This window comes from Phoxinus phoxinus (assembly GCF_949152265.1).
Source record: "Phoxinus phoxinus genome assembly, chromosome: 12".
Taxonomy (NCBI): domain Eukaryota; kingdom Metazoa; phylum Chordata; class Actinopteri; order Cypriniformes; family Leuciscidae; genus Phoxinus; species Phoxinus phoxinus.
The window spans coordinates 18,607,285-18,619,829 of NC_136887.1; the positions used below are offsets into that span (position 1 = coordinate 18,607,285).

The 12,545-nt window shown below is 38.2% G+C and overlaps 1 protein-coding gene across 11 annotated transcripts in view; it reads right to left on the reverse strand.

The window, feature by feature from the left end:
• Positions 1–4,853: 4,853 nt before the first annotated feature.
• The window catches only part of mbnl3 (muscleblind-like splicing regulator 3), a 36,026-nt gene continuing 28,334 nt past the window's right edge, over positions 4,854–12,545 (reverse strand). For 2 of the 11 annotated variants that reach the window (XM_079631695.1, XM_079631698.1), the window contains exons 6-10: positions 11,789–11,939; positions 10,627–10,662; positions 9,316–9,423; positions 8,238–8,332; positions 4,854–6,479 (exon numbers count right to left, since the gene is read on the reverse strand). In XM_079631695.1, the coding sequence (XP_079487821.1) occupies positions 6,462–6,479; positions 8,238–8,332; positions 9,316–9,423; positions 10,627–10,662; positions 11,789–11,939 (408 nt within the window). In that variant the 3' untranslated portion in view covers positions 4,854–6,461. Of the gene's footprint in view, positions 6,586–8,237; positions 8,333–9,315; positions 9,424–10,626; positions 10,663–11,788; positions 11,940–12,545 lie in introns of all 11 variants that reach the window. The other 9 variants (XM_079631701.1, XM_079631702.1, XM_079631705.1 and 6 more) reach the window with 7 other exon arrangements.

Below are 12,545 nucleotides of genomic sequence, written 5' to 3' on the forward strand. Positions count from 1 at the left end.
ATTAAAATGTCAAACAAAAAGAACAGAAGTCTTAAGTATGTATATATTCCATACATTTATATATTGCAAAGGGATTGACAAGAAGCACAGTTCTTGAAGCACATACAAGCACAATAAGCTAAATAGAAAGAGAAGCATTTCATATAAAGAGTCAAAGCATTCAGTTTTATCTTGTCCTACAGTGGGAGAGAGAGGAATCTATTTCATATGGCTTTGAAACAATGTAGACATTCTTTGAACGGTTCCACACACACAATAGCATTTACACAGGCATCAGCATTCAGCAGATGCCTTTAAAGGGACATAACCTCTGCATCAACGAGCGATTTCATTTGAAACTATACAGCTTTGTACAACATTAATGTGATGCTCCGGTCTCAGTGACTTCTACGCGTAAACACGAACCAATGACGTTAGTGTTCCAGTCACAGGTATGACGATGACGTGACTGAATGTAGGGCACAGTTAGGTGGAAGTCTAACCTCAATGGCTTTCTTTACAGACCAGTCCTTTCACATCACACTGAATGTTTAGGCACAGGATAATGGACAGCAGAAGAGCTTTTGTTGATTTTCTCTGTCAAGCACAGTGGTAAAAGGAGCGTCCCGTGTGTACGCATTCAGCTTCTGGATGCAAGTCGGGACCCTTAGTCTATGCTAAGTCCTAAGTGCTACCTCAGCTTTACAGTCAAAAGGCTGAGGACCATATTCAATTGGTCCAAAGGTGCGTCTATATGCAAGAACCTACAAAAGACTCGGTCTCTCCCTCACTATTAGGGCAAGTGCCATGGCAACAAAATTATTGGCTTCCAAAGCAACTGTAGAGCACAGAATGTACAAGTTTTCTTCAACAGAGGGTTTTGTCTGGCGATTTAACGTGGGATTTTGAAGGATATCCTGTGAGATTTTCAGGTTTGTTTGTTGTTCTTGGTGAATGCACAAGAATGGAAAATGTCCGTCAACAACCAAACCAAACGGAAAACTGAAATTCGGTATTTCGTAGAACCTGCAGCAATGCTTTCCAGCTGCGGTCTGATCCTGAGGTGCTCTTTATGTGCTAAACTGCCCCATGCTGCCCTCCAGGTCTTCCTGTTACTACACCCCCTGTTTCACTGCATCTCATGGGACTACACAGAAAACAAAACTGTGAGCCTGAAACTCACACGATGTAGAGGTAAAAGAGAATCAAGTTGGCCGTTCTTTGGTTTCCGGACACAACCGCACATCGGGATCAGACGCAAGCGGACACAGTGCCCAACTCAACGCGCTTTTGTAAGCTATGCAAAACTACAAAGCCTTTTTTGACATCATTATTTCCGCAAAATGCAATATCATGCTTAACGATGAGAACGAGGGCATTAGCAAACAGAACAAACAACAAATTTCTCCTCAACACCCCGGCAAAACAGCATCTATCTCTTTAACAGTTTACCTGTATTCCAAACAATACAGACATTTGATTTGAATCTGCTCTTCTACATATATATATATATATTTATTCATCTATGTATATTCAAAATAAATTCTGAATATTTTGACTCATTTATGTACATAAGTGCAAACAAGGTGAATAACACACATTCGTACACCAATGGGGTGACGTGAGTCACCAGGTCCCAGCACAGCTGGGGTGCAGTCTGGGCGGGCCAGAGGGGGACAGACACCGAAATCAGGGGCTCACGTTTATGACATCACAGGGCTGCGTTATTTATAAAATCTGGAACGCACCATTGCGAATGCATTGCCAGCCCTTTTTGAACCAAATATGAGACTAGAAAGTCTTTTCCCCCCAAATTGATCCATCAGATTGGTTCAAAAGCTCAGATGCCGTTTAAGTAAAGATCTGGTTCTTATCTAAAAGTGATCAGCAACCCCAATAGAAAAATAATAATCATTAAAACAGAAATAACATATGATGTCTCCAAAGGGCCTCTGGACATAAAGTATCTCACAAGTCTGTATATATACGTATTATATATATATATATTTTTTTTACAAAATAGTCAATCATATCTTTTTCCAAGACAACTTAAGAACACATTCCCTTTCTGAATAAGTTAACGTTGTACATTATTTCACTTGAAGTGTGAAAAAATTCACAATTAAGATATACAAAGGTAGCCATGTTGTAGTTTTGTTGCCACAGCAACAAGAACTTACTATCATAGGTAACAATGAATCTATCATTGTAATACATACAAATGTGTATATTGATATATAGATATATAGATTAAGTATTTTTTTAATCTTAAACCACTAACTGCACAAACTATGATGTAGATTATTTAGATTATTTTAATTTCATGCGATGACAGACTTTACGATGTAAGGTAAGGAACCAAGTAACGCTAATGATCAAACGCAAACTACCATTGACAGCGTTGTCAAAACACACCGTAACATGACTGAAGTCGTGAGGATATAGTTAAAACAGGTACCGTCATTAATGTGTGTCGATAAAAACTAGAATGATGACGATGATGATGATGCATTTGTAATACATACACATAGATTATTCTAGCTAACTACTTTATGCAGGTATGCACACTTCTTAAAAAGTGAGATCTTAAAATCCTAAAGCCCCTGATGAGGCACATTGTTTTTTCTTTATCAAGTATTTCGTTGATTCCAGCTGGATTGCAGTTGGAGAAGGCATAATTCTTTATATAAGAGATAGATAGAGAGAGAGGAGAGAGGAGAGAGAGAGAGAGAGACAGACAGAGAGAGAGGAGAGAGAGAGGAGAGAGAGAGGGAGGGAGGGAGAGAGAGAGAGAGAGAGAGAGAGAGAGAGAGAGATAGAGAGAGAGAGAGAGAGAGAGAGAGAGAGAGAGAGAGAGAGAGAGAGAGAGAGAGCATCTACACCTTGGCTGGGCAATGGAACTCAATTACAAAACACAATCCAACACATCAATAAACAGTAGAGATCCTTCCTAAAGAAATCCACACGAATTTGCCCCAGTATTTCTTAAAACAATCTTAAAACACATGAACATTATACAGAGATGTTTACAATACAGATATTTCAGTTATAACACAGTATAGTATCATCTTGCTCTGATTTTGTGTTGTTTTAGACCACCATTGTATTCTATCATTTCATTTGTGTTTGGCCTAGATAGTGTGTGCTGATCAGCAAAAAAGGTGCAATGATGGTTTTTAAGGTCTGGTTATCACAAAAAAAAACAAAACAAAAAAAACAAACGCTTTATGGCTCTCTCTTGGGGTTATGCTGTTGAAACAACATGGCTGTCCCAAAGGAGACAAAAGTTTAGAGAAGGGTCTTTGAGATAAGTGATGATAAACACTTTTTTTTCTCAGTTGTCTGTCTTTTTGTACATCAACAGTGGATGGCATTGGGAGGCTTTCACTTCCTTGATATGTTGAGAAAGGTTGTAGTTTCGTTCGAGAGAAATGGTGATACAGGCATCCAAAACCTCTCGTGACATTCTCGCTGTCTTAAATGTCACATTCATTTATGCATGTAAAGGCCCGTGAGGGGCAGTAATGTCTTGTCAATGAAGCTTTGGCTGATGAGGGCCTTCACTAAGTACCCAGTCTGAAAATAATTAATTTTCTTTTTTTCCTTTAATGGTAACATGTCTACACGAGAGCCGCAGCTTTCAGCTCACAGTCCAAACAAGAATAATATTCTGATGTCGCACGGTCATCTACGCCCTTGCATTTTAGAGTCTGCCGACTTTTGAAAGTAAGGACACAGTCAGTGATTTAAACCTGTTCACACTCTAAACATGAACACAACAAACACAAACACAAATAGTCTTAAATAGTCAAAATTCAACCAGCTATCTCTCCCGAAGTCAAAATGGGCAAAGTACGACCCTAATGGATTGCAGGCCTCTGTGTATCGTCTGTCTGACACAGTTTTCATGTTCCATCCATGGACAAACTATCAATAATATATTACAGCAATAATCTAATAGAGCTCTTGGTTGGCAAGGACTGGAAGTCTATTAGTACGGCGTCCACTGATGCAGTAATAAAAACAGCTGCTGAAAACCACCCTACTGTCAGTTTCCCAACTGTAGGACTCGCCTAATGAACGGTAGCAATAACTGAGATGTTTCAAAACAAAGCACAAGATAATAGCTTGCTCAAGTGGGTTTACATTTGTTGCTCGGGTGGGCACATTTGCGATATTGCAATTTAAATCCATCTGGCTCGTGACCTTGGCGTGACAAGGCCGAATGCGCAGTCTGAGTTCTCCAGTGATTGGCACAGGGTGACCTGTCTGAGAGTCATTGGCACAAAAGCAGTGCACTTGACATGTCTGTGCAGGGGGGCGCACATGGTGCTGAATACAGCAAACCAATGGGAGAGACGCACAATAATCAAATTGGGAACCAGTCTGTAACTTCTAGAAACGCTTTTGTAGATCTCCTTCTTGTGATTTGAAATGAATGTAAACAGCTAAACATGCAGTTAGAACTGATTATGTGAGATTCATTTTGGCAACTAACGACCATTGAAAACAGATCTTATAGTACTCTGGGATGCACCAAACATGGCTGAACAATGGAGACGAACAGACTGTCACACAGCAGGTGGGACAGAGCATAGATTTTGGCAGAGACAGTCCAGCCATCAGAAGTGGGTTGTCTTCAAAAGATAGACTAATAGGGTGGATCTCATGAAAATATGTCAAATTTCACACCAAAATCAGAACAATGCAAATTTTATTTTGCATAAAGAGGAAGTCTCATTTTAGGATCTATTTGCTTTGCAACGTCATTCTTATGACAATTAAACCACATTAAAAAAAATTTTACATTAAAATTTTACTGTAAAACAAGAAAAAAAGTTTGTGATTTAATTATTTTGATTATATTTTTTGTTAAAATTAGCATTAAACAAACACAACTGTGATGTATAAATACAGTTTATTTATATATAGTTTTTTATTGCGTATTACAGTGATTCTTTTTTTTTTTTTGCATTATGGTAATGGCGATAGGAGGCAATGTGCTTAATTGTCTTTTTTTTTGTCATTCAATTGTCTTATTTCCTCCGCTTTTTGGGTGACATGGACATGTTTTCATGAGATTCACCTAATAACCGTAGAAATGTATTTATAATCTAAAAAGCAAATAAATGTGACTATTTTTACAGTATTTGAATACCCAGGACATCAGACGATAGTTTTGCAAGAAACATTGAACAAAGTCCAGCTGGAATTAAAAAAAAAGTCCATTTAAAATCTTCTCAATGAGACGTCTTATACATCCAGAAGGCCTGCAATCAGACCTTACGTTTCAGTGTGCAGCACACTGTGAACACACAGCACACATATTTTAGTCTGCTTAAGGCAGTTCTATTTTTAAAACGGAGGTACTAGTATGTGAACCAATCTTGTGTTTGACCGTCTCGATGTGGAGCTTGAAATGCGAGGTGAGATACTTCAGGCATGAATATTAACACTTATCTCAGTAGACCAGTTTTAAGCCTGTTAGACAGTGGTTAAATAAATAATACTCGTTCATGAGACCAAGAAAAACCAAGTCACTCACAACAACACACATCTCTAAGTTGACGGAAGAACGACACATTGATTCTGAAAGGCTACACGGGTATACTTTCTTAGTCTATGATAAAATGTAAGTCATTTGTAGTAGTACAGAAGAATTAGGGGGAAAAAGACATCCACACACTTGTAACTCAAAGGCACGAACAACGACATTTTGAAAACCTCTCAACGAAAAAACCTAAATCAGTATCATGAACGGATTATTTTACAAAAGAATCAATCATTTTCAAAGCATCTTTTTTTTCTACATTTTGAAATGTAAACATGAAATAAAACGTGCCACGTCCATTAATTATAATTAAATGTGAAAGAAATTACCACCACCACAACTATGTAAAATATCATTAGCAGGTGTCGCTCTCACACACTCTTTTGTCACATTCAACGACGGAGAAACATTCTGTCTGCTGATGATCTGTATCGGCTCCATCTCTTACCATACATCGGCTCTCAAATCTAATGTTCACCTCCAGAGAATTCATTTTCTCAGCTAATTGGTTTGCATGTATTCGTATGGCTGTGAGTTACGAGAGCGTTCCGTCTCCTGATTCAGCATCTGCACGCTCCTTAAGTCTCCTTGCTTTGAGATGGCATGCTTCCTTATACAGTTGTAGGTCCAAATTTAAGTATTGCCTGTTTCAATATCAACAAACCTCTGTTGACGTCAAATGAAGTGGGCATCTCTGATATGAGGATGAATGTATTGCCCGTTAAGGACTTACTGATTAGGCACACGTTTGTTGCATTCATTTTTCTGTTGTGTTTGGGCACACGTTGCATGAGTGATGGGCCTGATTAGGTTGTGGGATTGCGGGAGAGGCTTACTGGATTCAGCGTCATAGGTGCGGCCACCAGGAGTTTAGGAACGGGGCAGAAATGGGCCTCCATGGGAACACACTGGAGGTCCATGGGGTCGGTGCTCAGTACCTCGGCGGCGTCTACTGGAAGACAGGTACAAATACAGCCCACAGATAAGGTAGTGAACCTCTTACGGTTAAAAAAGCAATATGCAAAGAGAAAAAATATAGTCAATTCTTATCTTATCTACTCGAACATCAAACCCGCAGTTCATTCCGAAAATGAGAAAAAGAATTACAAGAGAATGAATAAATATCGTGCCATATCATCACATAATGCATCAGTTATCTTGAGACAGTGGGCGCAGACCTGCAATTCCACATTTGTAATTTTGCAAGACATATTTCAGCATAAAAGCAAGCGAAGCAGGAAATGAGCGCTGACACCTCAGGTGTGCGCAGAATATACCTGTACTTCTAGATTATAAACTAGAGCTAAAGAACACTGAACATCTCGGCAGCTTACATAATGCTAAAACAATCCACATTGTAGCTATTTAGGAAATAAAGAGGCGAGCGAAACAAAAGGTTGGCTGTGTCAAGCTCGTGGCTCATCTATGATTCTGCAGGACACATGAACTAAACAGACTGAATGGTGAACTGTCTGTTTCCTCACATTATGTACTTTGAAGCTAACTGTAAGATTAAGACAATGAAGAAGGAAGGACAAACAAAAATTCAGAGAACTGTCATCTGAAAACAGACACTCACATCCTATTTACAGAAAAACGAGGACACGTATACCATCTCACTCTAGTGTGAGCCACAGAAACAACTTGCTCCAGTGCAAAATGGTCAAAACATGGTGGAGGGGGTAGAAAAGACAATGAACTTTTGAGCTTTGACATTTAAAGTAACAGTATCAAAAATGATACTTCTGTCATCATTTACTCACCCTCATGTTGTTTCAAACATGTAAGATTTTCTTTCTTCGGTGGAGCGCAAAAATGAGAATTTTGTGACGAATCATTGCATTTCACGTTCCATACAACAATAGTCCATAGTTACTAAATCTGTTAATTTCCAAAAATGAATGAACACCACACGATCACCAAAACAACGCCATAAAATAAGTCAATACCACTTGAATTGAACTTGATGATCAGATCAAATAGTTCTCTGAGAAGAACTGGCTCAATAGAAACAATAATTTATTAAAGAATTTTTCAAATAATTTAGGAATCAAATCAAACAGTTCAAAAGAACCGACTATCTTATCATATAAACTATCATATAACTTCACAAGACTTGAACAGGCTACTTTTACGGTGCCTTTTTGATGTATTTTCCTTTACATGTTCACTATGAACTGTCATTGTATGGAAAGAGATGGCAAATAATTCACCATTAATGTCTAATATTATATTCCATGTAAAAAAATAGCAGCATTCAGGTTTGGAATGACATGAAGGTGAGTAATTAAGGAGAGAACTTTCATTTTTGCTGAACTATCTCTTTAAATGCAGTTGTTTGCTCTAACACAGACACAGACAGACAGAGATGTGAACACACACAGACATGGTTGAACTGGGACATTGTGCTAAAGAGGTAAAGAGGCTCCTCACTGGTCCACAGAAAACTCAACGACTCAAGGTCATTATGTTCTACCATTTTGGATCAAAAACATATGAATTACCACTCTCTTTACTCAGATCTCACCTTCAGACATTACATTTTGATTTTAAAGTGTTTATATATATATATGGTATATAAACACTTTAAAATCAAAATGTAATGTATATATATATATATATATGTATATAATCAAGCATTATGGTCTATGGACTAGCCGGATGCCTTACAGCTGTAAAAAGGAGAGGCCAAAATGAAGGGGCAAACCTGGTTGGAGGTGGCTGATTCAGCAAAAGGAACATTGGTGACTGGGGTCGTAGCCGACGAAACAGTGGAAGTGGTGGCACCGTGCATCATGGGAACTTTTTTCAGGCGAGTCAGACAAGAAACAAGGGAAAGGGGAAGGTGGAGGGGAGGAGGAATGTTATGAGTACCATGACCATAATATGCCAGAGGAATAGGCTGAGTCATGGCATCTACGCCTTTATGTACTGCAAAGATGATGTATTCACTCAAGAACAAACATGCAAAAGAACTTAAAAACACTTTCATTACGTTTTAGCTTAGAGAGTTTTATCCGATCACAATTACTTTTAGATAAAACTATTGAGAAACCTCTAATGGGCAAAATAAAAACATGGCCGTAATCAAAATCACACACATTTGGAACAGACAGGAACGTCTGACTGTCATATTTTGATGGGGGCCGGAGAATGGATAAATATACAGTAGGGGAAAAAAGCAGGGAATGTAAATATGCAATTCATTCCCGTCCAAATATTGCCTTAAAATAATATGACACTTTATTTCTTTGGTTTTATTTGAGTTAACCTGACATTTGACATAATCATTCTAATGCACCTGTAAATATGAAGTAAGAATTTAGGACTATCTAGTAAAACCAGCTATTAGTAATAAAGATAAAGAGATAAAGGTCATATTATATGAAAAACTGCAAATTAACACAGCATGCTATGTATACAGCAAGTGCATTACAGATGTCCAATAATGACACAAATTAAAAATAGAGACATGGGCACAGGCACACACTGGCACACTCACTGGTTCAACGCAGATCTAGTGTTTTGACAGGACTGGTGAAGTTGTTTCCCAGCTAAATGACTGTTAAGGACAAATTTAACTTGGCCAGCTAAAAAAAAGTTCATTGTACATCCATGGGGATGGAAACGTGTGTACAGTTGTGTTTCTGTTAGATTCTGTTTGGGAATATTTAAACCGATAGTGGTCAGAAATGGGAGCGGTGATTTCTACCTTTCTAAACAGGTAAATGGTAAGGTTGTGAGTGTGTGTTTGTGAGGGGAGGGGACCTAGACTCTACCCTCACCAGTATGTCCAGGCCCTGACAGGTAACGGCTTTGGGGGGGCCTGCAGTTGGTCCAGTCCCGCCTCTCCCAGCGGCCATCTGTCATTAGGCCTTGGGGTTTGAATAGGCCTATAATAGATTTAAGGAGGTGAGGGAGAGGAGAGGATGAGGAGGAAAGGGCACAAAGAAAAAGGAACCAGTCTTAATGAGTCGCTTTGAAGGCTTAGGCCTTGCTTATTTGTGCCCGCACTGTGCCGTCAGCTGCACATAAAATCACACACACACACACACACACACACATGCAAGAACAAATGCACATGTCATACATTGAGCCAAAATAATGAGCAAACAATAACAAGCAGTGGAAGCACACAGGTTGGGTGTAAACACAGTGACAGACAGGACAGGGTTAGGCCTATAGTTTGAGGCCTCATGAGGAAAATGACAGTGTAAGGAGCATATGCTAAGCTGCCCTTGTCTTTTTTAGTATAGACCATTAAATACGCCTCATATTGATGTGTTTAGGTGTTTCTTCGACTATGAGCACTTTTTTTTTGGTTGGTCTTTTTCTCCTGAAAGTCATGAGCATTTCCACCACATCTCAAACAATGTACTGTGTTTACTAGAATTCTTTGGTGGAAATTAAGGTGATGGAAATAACATTTGAATAATTTTCGAAATAAAAATGGCAAACTGTATAACATGACACGCTTATTTCTAGACTAAAAATATTGTTCACATGTGATATTTGTAAAAAAGTCGTAATGTGTAAAAACTACTAATATATAATTTATTTGAATAATCAGTTATTTTCAATTATTGATAATTAAATTTGAAATTATTATTATTTTTGAATGACTATTCATATTTAATTATGAACACTTTTTTTCTCTCCTTTTCTCCTCAAAGTCCGTTTCAACCACATCCTAAATTATGTATTGTTTATTAGCATTCTTTGGTGGAAATGAAACGTTAAACAATTCTTTAAATAATAGAATGGCTTTAAATAAACAGTAGTTAGACATAGTAAAAATATTCTGTTTTTAATGGCAGCTGTAAACAATGCAATCTTATTGTATAATATTAATATAAATTATTGATTTTAATTAATGATTCAAAATGTACAATTAAAATGTAAATGGTTTATGATTATTACTTAAAAATAAAAAAATAAAAAAATAATAAAAAGTAATAAAAGTGCCCACAGCTGGAGAAAAACCCTATGAAAAACCCTGCTGGGCCTTTGGAGTTGGATAACCTTCCTGTCTGACACAGATCTGAGATGTTGCTGTAAGGTAAATGTTGATCCAAATAGACTGGGAAGTGACCTACCAATGCCTCCAGATGGAGCCATGCAGAATACGGAGCCTGCAACACCATGCACAAAGAGCCCAGGAGAAGAGAGACCGAGGAGGATGGAGGGGTGGAAGAGATGGGGAGAAGGGGGAGTTAAAGCAGCGTGAGTACAAGACAAAACAACTTTAGAGTTAGTGACACACAGCGAAAGAGCGATGACCATCATTTATGGGCAACATGGTGGCGAGATGGAGACATGGACACAAAGCATGGGGAAACCAGAAGGAAATGAATCACGCTGGCAGAAAAAAAAGGTCCTCATCACCCATCCATTGTTGTGTCTCGTCAGCTGAGTAGCCCTGTGCTAACAAGTTCAGCTTGACTGTTGTTTAATATTAAAGTCAACATGCTTAAAGGGGTCATGAACTGGCTTTTGAAATTTTTTGATATTGTTGTCTGGGGTCAACTTATGTTATGACGTTCTCTTAGTTTTTACATTCAAAAACATCAAAATTAATAAGTAATAGGCTATTTTCTACTCTGGTTTTGAGCCTAGCTCCTGAACAAAATATGTAAGAAGCAAACATTTGTTGGTCAAAGTTGGTCATTCCTTTTATTTTCTGTAATAATCCAAAAGCCAGGCGAAAAATCATACTGAGTTTTTATCGAGGGAACCAGGGTGATGCTAACTTCTGGGTAGGCCTTTAAAAATATGTCATCGCTCCAGCGCTTTATAGACTTGGATTAAAAGCCACACAATTCCAATTTTGATTATTCTGGGTCATTAAAACTCTCTGCTGGGTAGCAAACCTACTGTAACTATCCTCTCAGAGCCTTTTTATAAGGCCGAAGGGTTGCTGCTACAGTCATTAAGGCAAAATACAATCTAGTTTCTCTTACCGAATGTGAGAACAGCAAATATTGTGCACTGCAGAATCAGAATATGAGTGGCTAATGCTCGGGTGCATGATGAGACAATGCAGGACTGTATGCATCATGGGACTAATGACATTGGCATAGGGTGGACTACTATAAAGAGAGCAAGTGGGCTTACAGGGAGAGAGATGGCAAGCAGAAAATGCGCTCAAGTCCTCGTCTAGCCGGGCACTTTGTCTTTAAAGTGCTGTATGTATGCAAGCCAAACTATTACAGGAATACGGTGATATTAGAGCGCAGTAATTTGTCTGCGTAGGCTCACCTGTGGGAATGAACGCTGGCTGCTGCAGCTGCATGCTGGCCAAAGCCTGCTGGTAGTGGAACATGCTGGGGTTGAAGACGGCAGCCGCGCCGTTAGTCTTCTCCAGGGTCTGTCTCTTTGGTAGCTGTTGCATGGCTCCTGGTGGCAGAGCCTGAAGTGATCAGGATGACAAAGAAGAAAGAGGAGAAAAACAAAAAGAAAGATAGTGGGCGGAGGGAGAGGTCAGTGACAGCAATGATATTGAGCCACAGAAAACGTTCTAGTGTGTGTTCATGTATGCATGACAGTGATATCTGACATATTGTGTATATGTCTTTCTAAGTGTTGCAAATCATGCGCCATAAATATAATAGAGAAATATTATGAAACCTTTGATAGAGATGTATTTGAATACTTCTTTTAGGATGCAACAGAAAATGTTTGTTATTATTGCATTATATTTTATCATGCATATATGCTACTGTTTAAAAGTTTGGGGTCAGAAATATATATATATTTTTTTTTTAAATTATAAATTAATACTGAACTTTCTTTTCATTAACAAATCGTAAAAAATAAAATTAAAAAAATCCAGTTTTCCTCAAAAATATTTAGTAGTATATTAAGCATTTCGACATTGATAATAATAAGAAATGTTATTTGAGCACCAACTCATCATATTAGAATGATTTCTGAAGGATCACGTGACACTGAAGTCTGGAGCAATGATGCTGACAATTCAGCTTTGCCATCACAGGAATAAATTACATTTTAAAAG